Source organism: Acyrthosiphon pisum, chromosome A1 (assembly GCF_005508785.2).
Source record: "Acyrthosiphon pisum isolate AL4f chromosome A1, pea_aphid_22Mar2018_4r6ur, whole genome shotgun sequence".
In the NCBI taxonomy this organism is placed as follows: domain Eukaryota; kingdom Metazoa; phylum Arthropoda; class Insecta; order Hemiptera; family Aphididae; genus Acyrthosiphon; species Acyrthosiphon pisum.
This window is the reverse complement of record NC_042494.1, coordinates 36,573,260-36,581,413: the sequence shown is the minus strand read 5'-3', so window position 1 is coordinate 36,581,413 and position 8,154 is coordinate 36,573,260. Positions and strand designations below refer to the sequence as shown.

General features: G+C 33.3%; 3 protein-coding genes across 5 annotated transcripts in view; 1 reads left to right on the top strand and 2 right to left on the bottom strand.

Moving 5' to 3' along the window:
- Positions 1-8,154, bottom strand: part of LOC100167325 (rap1 GTPase-activating protein 1) — a 57,306-nt gene that overhangs the window by 27,971 nt on the left and 21,181 nt on the right. The gene's annotated exons all lie outside the window — the stretch shown is intronic.
- LOC100573332 (protein ALP1-like) lies at positions 1,920-5,601 on the top strand. The gene is made up of 2 exons (XM_003244150.4): positions 1,920-2,665; positions 4,644-5,601. The coding sequence occupies exons 1-2, from the start codon at positions 2,213-2,215 to the stop codon at positions 5,460-5,462; spliced, it is 1,272 nt and encodes a 423-aa protein (XP_003244198.1). The 5' UTR covers positions 1,920-2,212; the 3' UTR covers positions 5,463-5,601.
- On the bottom strand, positions 2,813-8,145 carry LOC103309295. The gene is made up of 2 exons (XM_008184360.3): positions 6,475-8,145; positions 2,813-3,656 (listed from the first exon to the last, which is right to left on the bottom strand). Exons 1-2 carry the CDS (start codon positions 6,808-6,810, stop codon positions 2,988-2,990), a joined length of 1,005 nt encoding a protein of 334 aa, XP_008182582.2. The 5' UTR covers positions 6,811-8,145; the 3' UTR covers positions 2,813-2,987.

The following is an 8,154-nucleotide window of genomic DNA, read 5'->3' as shown; positions in this document are numbered from 1 at the left end:
GGGTTTGATCGATATAGCATTCGCCGGTCTATTGATTTCTTATCATAATAATGTCAAGTTATACTTCCCCGCGTGGTGAAGTTAGGTAAAGTTGACTTGATTGTAGAGCGCGGGCTCCGTCACGCGCTCTGTGTGGCGTTCTCGCGGTTGGACGTTTTGACCACTTTTCTTGTATTTGCATGACGAAAACTGATTTGTGTCGTCTGAAAGGGTATCGGGCGGTGTTGTACAACTTAATGTTAAGTATAACGACCTTTAACACGACGATTATAACACATAATGACATAAAATCGGTAAAAGGTTCCGGTCGGCCGGCGCGGTGGCTGTTTTCCTGTTACGCATCTGGCGTCTGTTTCGTTTGGCGTAATTATTTCGATAATTTTGTCCCGTTACAATATGTTTATTTGTAATTCTATTGTTCTTTTTAATTTATATCTTAGTAATTTAATCAATTAACTTATTGTGTACAACAACCCTCATCTAGTTCAAATATGTAAATTTTTCCTTTTTGTTCCACATTTAATTTGTAACTGGGCTGCCCGTTTAATTCTAATAAATAAATAAATAAATAAATTTCATAGTCCAGTCGACGGCGGCACAAGGCATCTACCAAGGACAATTTGTAGCTGTGGCATCGAGTGAACGCCATATAAACGTCAACCGCTGGGACGGTGCCGGCCACTGACAGCCTACCGAATTAGTACCGATACTACGGTCGGTGTTTGCTCCGTATTCCCGGATTAACCTCTTGAGCTTAAACGACAACCCTGCGGCGACGGACGAGTGACGACCCCATCAAAGCCTCGGCGCTGGCTATGCGAGAGGCACGGTGATACCCGATTGAGCACGGTTGTTATCGGTCAACCTTTTAGACGGCCCGATTGAGCACGATAAAAAAAACAATATTGTGTACAACGTTGTCAGATTTTCACTAGTAGGTACCTACGTATGTTGTGTAGATATAATCAAAAACGATTTTGGTATCGATCGATGGGTACCCACGGAAGTTGAAAATAACTGGGATAGATAGGAAACCAGAATTTTATCTACAACGATTGCACTAAATTGTGATTAACTGTTATTGTATGTGCCTATGCTGTAAATAAGACTTGGTCACAGTCAGTCTGTTCTGTTGTCTCGAGCTCGTAGTGCGGTTAGTGTGCAAATTTTACGATGGAAAATAATGAAAGAAAAATTATTTTATCCGAGAGAGGTAAAGAGTTGGCAAATGTTGTAGCTTTCGAGTACAGATTTATTGGGTCCAGGAAAAATGGGGAATTATTGAAATGGCGATGTATAAAAAATGATTGTACCGCAACAATCTATTCTGGCCAAGAGTAATTCAGTATTTAACGGAATAAATTGTAATTGTAATATAATTTAATAAATTAACTGACGTACATATGTATTAATAAGATTTTTATTTATTAACATTTACATTAAAATGTATCTTATTTTTTAATAATAATATTCTACGATACAAAAAGGCAACGTCGCACCTATTTCTGTGCTCAATCGTGTTGTTTTTGGGTTTTTTTTTTGGTACCTATTGTTTGATTTCAACCATGCTCAATCAGGTTGTGAAAAAGGTCAATCATGCTCAGTCGAGTTCCAGTCGAGAGTTAACGAAAAGCCATTCACGGGCTGCCTGCATACAGAATAAACACAGACATGAAAATTTGAAAACAGTATTGAACAAAAAAGAAATAAACAATTACTTCTTCGGGGCTGCACCGCAGAAAGTAAATTCGCATAAAATTGAAAACATGACAGATCAACTCCCTCACGAAGGAACCGACGGGAACGTTGCCGTAACACTGCGCGGACGAGATGGCCTGGAACTGGGCAATTTCCGACAAAGCAGAAACCGTCGGCATCACGCCTAGAGCGTCGTCTCTGGCCGGTGTCGCAGTCAAATCTTAAGGTGCGTTTACATTAGAGCCCGAACACGAACGAACGCAAGCGAATGCTACCGAACGAATGCAAACGCATATTCGGTAGACATTCGGCCGCGACTGTTTACATTGCTCGATCGTTCGTGTTCGTCAGTCTTCGCTCCCACAAAAATCTTCGTTCCCAAATACCTAAATACACAATATTTAGTTAGTATCGACAAGACCGCCGTGGAGTAAGGACTTTGTTGATTTTTTTTAAAAATTTCAGTGAAAGTGAAATTTTTCTGTGTTGAATTCGAAAATTTATAAGTTTTAAAATGTCATCAAGTGAAGATGATGATTTGTTATTAGCTGCTTCAAGTTTTTTGCTTATGAAATCATTAATAAAAAAAAAAAAATCAAAGACAAGAAGAAAACGTCGCTGGTGGATGACTTCGTTGTACAGTAACAGAGGAGTGTATAGTGGAACTATGTTGCTAAACGACTTGCAAAAAGAAGGTGGTGATAACTTTAAAAACTGCTGTAGAATGTCATATGAAACATTTAGCCAGTTACTTACATTAGTTGATCCTAAAATTCGAAAAGAAGATACCAAGTTTCGAAAAGCTATACCCTCAAATGAGAGACTTGCATTAACGTTAAGGTACTTGGCGACAGGTGATTCATTTTCAAGCTTATCACTTATTTTTAAAATTTCAAAATCATCAATTTCACATATCATACCAGAGGTCTGTACAGCCATAATTGAAGTTCTACAAGACTACATACAGGTAATTGTGTTTACTTTATTATAATTATAAAATAAAAATAAATATAATATCCTTTTTAAATATCAATATAATATGCGTACTTATAACAAAACATAATTATAAAATTTAAAGTATAATCAATAGAACAACATAATAAAAAAAAATAAAAAAAAAATATAACCTTTTTAAATAACAATAATATAAACATAGTTATAACGTTGAAAGTATAAGCAATTGAACAATATAATAAAAAAATAAATAAAAAATAAATATAACCTTTTATGTATAGTAAAAAAAAAAATTTAAAAAAAACTTAAATATTGTATGTAAATATTAAACTGTATTATATATTATTTGATCTAGTGTTTAGGTCATCAGTTGGAATAGTTTCTGACGCATTGGCATAAGCTGATGTAGTAGGGGTTGGCGGATATTGATAGTCGTATATACTTGAGAAGTTGGACATATTATCTTGATGATAAGGCTGCTGCACTGCCTGCACTGAAGAAGGATAATATGGTGACTGTGGTGAAATATTAGACATTGAGTGAAGAGATGAACTTGGCGATGAAAGTGGAGATGAAAATGACATTGAATTGGCTGAAGGCTGATTATTAATATTGAGTTGATAAGGTTGGTTTCCAGATTTGTTGTTATGAAGATAATTGATTTCAGTGGAGCAAATAAGACTACTTATTTGATGTTGTAGTATTGTCTTCGTTTGTTGATCGAATAAATCTAGCTTACTGGCAACATACTCCCCGAAAATAGTACTGTCTCTCTTAATTTTCGGTGTTTGCCTTTTATTTGAAATTTCTTTTATTATTTCATAGGTTTCTGCTATCCTAGGGTCTTCCGCATTTTTTTTTCTTTTCAAGCCTGTTATTTTTCGGGGTGAAACAAAAACTTTATCTTTTTGCGGCAGTTCTTCATCTGTGGCATGCTCAATCTCATCTTCCACAATTTCAACAGCTTCATCTGGGTTACAGGTTTCAGTGTGCGTGGCAGTCGGCTATAAATATGAATTATAAACAAAACGCAAAATTAGTTATCGATAAATCGATTTTGTTTTTTGTGTATCTCAAAAACGAATAACATTTGAAATCTTAACAAAATGTTTATTTCACAATATTCAATTTGAAATTTCTTTTTTGTTTTTTTTTTGTAGAAAAGTAGATAAGAAAAATTATGGTGGTCAAAAAAATCTTTAATCTTTAATCTTTTAACTTGTCGAGTTAATTTATTTTGAAGTTACGTTAATTTATTTATTATTCCTAATCCTAATATAATTTTCATAGATTTAAAATTATATTTTGATTTTTATATACATAAAAAAAACTTATTTTAGATTCTGAGCGAAGCGATGAATGTATTGGTTTTACAATGATGTGTGTTTATTTTTTATTTTTATTTTTTATTTTTTATTTTTTAATTTTTTTATTTTTGTGTCTGTCATCACGTTTTAGGACAGTAAAAGTGCTTTAGATTTTTCTTCATTAGTACCTTTTTCTGATAGGAAAGTGAATCTAGTTTGGGTACTTTGAGGAGGTCAAAAGTAAACATTTTCCAGTAGTTTTGAAAAGTACCGTGAAAAACAAATGGAAAATTAAGGAAAAAACGGGAATTTTTACGCAACATTGATTTTCGACAAAATCGATTTTGGTTTTTGGTGTAAGTCTAAAAAAAATGAAGGTAAATACATGAAATTTTGACTGAATGTTAATATAAGCGGTTTCTATACACCATACCGTTTTCAAAATATTTTGACTTATTTTAAGTTGTTTACAGACATTTTCAATTTCCAATCTTTTTAGTTTTTTTTTTTTTTTAAAAATCAATAACATTTTATTAATTCGTTAAAAATTCTTGAAAAAATTTGTTAACTATTTCGTAGTTAAAAATTTATAAAACGCTTAGTTTTTATTGTTAAGAACTACAAATTTAAAATGTTTTGCAGACGAAAAATAATATAGTGTATTTTTATTTTTGTCGATTCTAGGTACCTAAGAGCCAAGAAGAGTGGTTGAGCGTTAGCAAAAAATATGAAGACGTTTGGAATTTCCCTCATTGCATTGGTGCAATTGATGGGAAACATGTGCAACTACAAGCACCAATTGGTAGTGGAAGTAATTTTTACAATTACAAATCAACTTTCAGCATTGTATTGATGGCGGTTGTTGATGCCGATTACAATTTTTTATATGCTGATGTCGGTTGTCAGGGCCGAATTTCGGACGGCGGAGTTTTTCGAAATACATCATTTTTTAAACAGCTCGAAGAACAAAAGCTAGAAATTCCACCACCAGAAAAATTAATTGGACGGGAAAAGGCCGTGCCATATGTATTTGTAGCAGATGCGGCATTTCCGTTAAAAGAGAACATACTTAGACCTTACCCCGGCTCTCATGAAAAGGGATCGGACAAAAGAATTTTTAACTACCGTTTGTCGAGAGCTCGGCGAGTGGTCGAAAATGTTTTTGGTATTCTATCTGCCGTATTTAGGGTATTTAGAAAACCTATGCTACTTGAACCTAAAAAGGCCGAGCTTGTAGTTATGGCGTGTGTATACCTACACAATTTTCTTAGAAAAGAAAAGTCATCGAGAGATATTTATTCACCGACAGATTTAATTGACCATGAAATTGAAGGGCAACTTGTCCATGGAACGTGGAGAGAAGACATACAGAGTAACAGTGCATTCACTCCTATGGAAAGGGTTGGAAGAAGATCACCACGTTTTGCAGAAGAAAATCGAAATGAATTTGCTGAATATTTTTCGAGCGTTGGTGCTGTGCCATGGCAATCAAAATTAGCATAGGAATCAGCAATAGTTTATATAGAATTTGCTTTATTAATTTATTTTAGTATTAGTACCTAGTGGTTATTAGTAAGTAACTGGTAAAAGTAAATCATTAAATATTTATATATAAAGAAATAAAGAATTTTTTTATCTAACATTCGTTGAATATATTTTATTAAACCTAGAATAAGATAAGTATAAAATAGTTATTATTATTTAGATGTGTAATAAAAAAACGACGTAATTCAGGATTTTTCTTGGTAATCGTTATCTTGCTCGACTATCGAAAAAACGTACTTCTGTCAACAATAAGTTCTATAGTAATCCGTGTCTGGTATACCAAGAAAAAGGTCAATTGTTTGGCGTTTGAAAAACGGGGCGGTCTGCGTCTGGGCGAGTTACCTTTATACTCGAAGAATAAAAGTGACGTGTTTGGGTGAGTTTCTTAATGTGTTTGAGCGACAATATAAAAGATAAAATTTCCGTCGCCGGTTCGATAATCAGCTAATTGGCCATAGCCGCCAGGCTTCAAAGGTAAATTTAAAAAAAAATAAAAAAGATTAAGACAATAATAAATATTTTTAAAAAAGGTAGCACAAACACATTATATTGTTTTAAAATCAGATACCCCAAATGCATAATGCTTAATTGCCCAAACACATTGCAATTTTAAAAATTCGCCCAAACGCGTGACGCCCTAAAAAACGTATACCCAAATGAATAGAAAAATAATCAAGATAAATAATTTTATGTATTCAATAAGACCTATACTTAATTTTAAGTACTTAGAAGTTAGAACCAGAGCAAGTTAAAACACTAAATTGCTCATAACGTTTAAATTTCTTATAACGCTAAACAGTATTATTATTTTTTTTATGAAAGCCCTGCTTATTTATAAATAAATATTTTAAAATGCAGTTATTCAGGATTTTATGAAGATGTTATACATAACGTATAATACATAAACATTATTAATCATTTTATTCCTTGCAAATAAGGACTAATCTAGTAAATATAAAAAAATACTCACATCAACAGTATCTTTGGTAATCCGAGGTTTAAATTTATCATTCAAAAATTTCATTTCCTCAAACGCAAACCATTTTGAATGATAAACCTCATCTGTCCCAGCTCCTGAACGTCCACTGCTGCCTTCACGTTGCCTCTCTCTTCGGAAAGAAGCTAAAAGGCTGTCCATCTTTTTTTTTACTTCGTTGACATCAAGCTTAAGTTCCTTGCTTATTTCCGTCCAAAAATCCAATTTTTTCTTGACCATTTTATATTGAGGATCAGTCGGATCCCAAAGGATAGGTCTTGATTTATATAAGTGTATTAATTGTAAGCATATTTCGTCATTCCACTCCATAATTAAGAGTCAGTAAAATAATTAAAACCACAACAAAAATGAAATAAAAAAACAAAATTCACACTTTTTTAATTGACCGTTCGGACGGAAGTCACGAATACGAGATACGGGCCGAATGCCGTTTAAACTGAACGGAGGGTTTCTTTGATCGTACCGCTCTTGGGGCGAACGTTGCCGAACGCGAACGAAGGCGTTCGTTCGCGTTCGGCCAACCGTTTACATTGGTTCGTTCGGTAGCATTCGCTTGCGTTCGTTCGTGTTCGGGCTCTAATGTAAACGCACCTTTAGCCATATCAAGTAGTAAGTACGAATAACGAATTATTAAAGCGATTAATGGACTTTGAACATAGGTATGAAAAACGAAAATATTCGTACTCTACACAAGTATTATATATACGTTTAATCAATATTGTTTCAACTCAAAATATTTCCATTATCCGTCTTATTACCCTGCATGACGAAGGTAGGAAAACAAGGTAGGTATGCAGCTCCAATATTGTGTTACTTGGTACATGTGAAATATTACCTTAATACAATTTATACGTATGTAGTAGTATTTTGGTCAGACATTTTACGCATATTACAGGACCACAGGGTGTTTTTCCTAGGTTAGGGAGGAAAACATATATTATCCACACAAAGTACCCGTGTCACGGACGAGACGCGTGTATATCTATCGTAACTGATATATTATTTTCCCGCGATGGAAACTGTCAGATATTTATGTACATTTGGGTACGATTGAAAAATATGCTCTTCCTTATCGGAATTACCGTATCGCTTTTTCACTATACGAGTGCGTAGAGTTTACCTGTTCATACAACATTAGGTAAGCCGACACTAATCAATTATGATGGCGGTGTCTACAGAAAAGTTTCCAATTATAAAATATAAAATTGTTTTGAAAAAAAACTATTTTTGCCACAAACCTAAAGATAACAAATTACATAATATTGAATACCTATTAATACGTAAAGATATTTGTTAAGTTATAAATGTATACTATTACTTCATGTGGGTACCTAATTTAATGAACATTGAACAGTAATCGTCATATAACTTATAACTTATAAGTATATTTTGTATAGTGTTATTATTTTACCCTATTGGCCGGTACGTAACTAACTTCGATGAAGGTATGAAATTATTACAATGGTTAAAAAGTTTTTAAAAAGTTAATAATTACTTGTTATAAATAATACAAGGCATGCCGCTTTCAAAGTATTGTTGTGTTGATTAAATTCAGACGAATCGTATTATTTATAATAAATAAAGATAATAATAGTTACTCGCTTTTGAAAAAAATTATTTAGGATAAATCGCAACATCGCCATCATTCGCAGT

What these genes read in the sequence shown, in the direction of transcription:
- LOC103309295 (XM_008184360.3), bottom strand. Translation starts at nt 6,810, where the DNA reads ATGGAGTGGAATGACGAAATATGCTTACAATTAATACACTTATATAAA. An exon ending in TTACCAAAGATACTGTTGAT is followed by an intron (nt 3,657 to 6,474) that starts GTGAGTATTTTT and finishes TCATATTTATAG; the next exon opens with CCGACTGCCACGCACACTGA.
- LOC100573332 (XM_003244150.4), top strand. Translation starts at nt 2,213, where the DNA reads ATGTCATCAAGTGAAGATGATGATTTGTTATTAGCTGCTTCAAGTTTT. An exon ending in TTCTACAAGACTACATACAG is followed by an intron (nt 2,666 to 4,643) that starts GTAATTGTGTTT and finishes TGTCGATTCTAG; the next exon opens with GTACCTAAGAGCCAAGAAGA.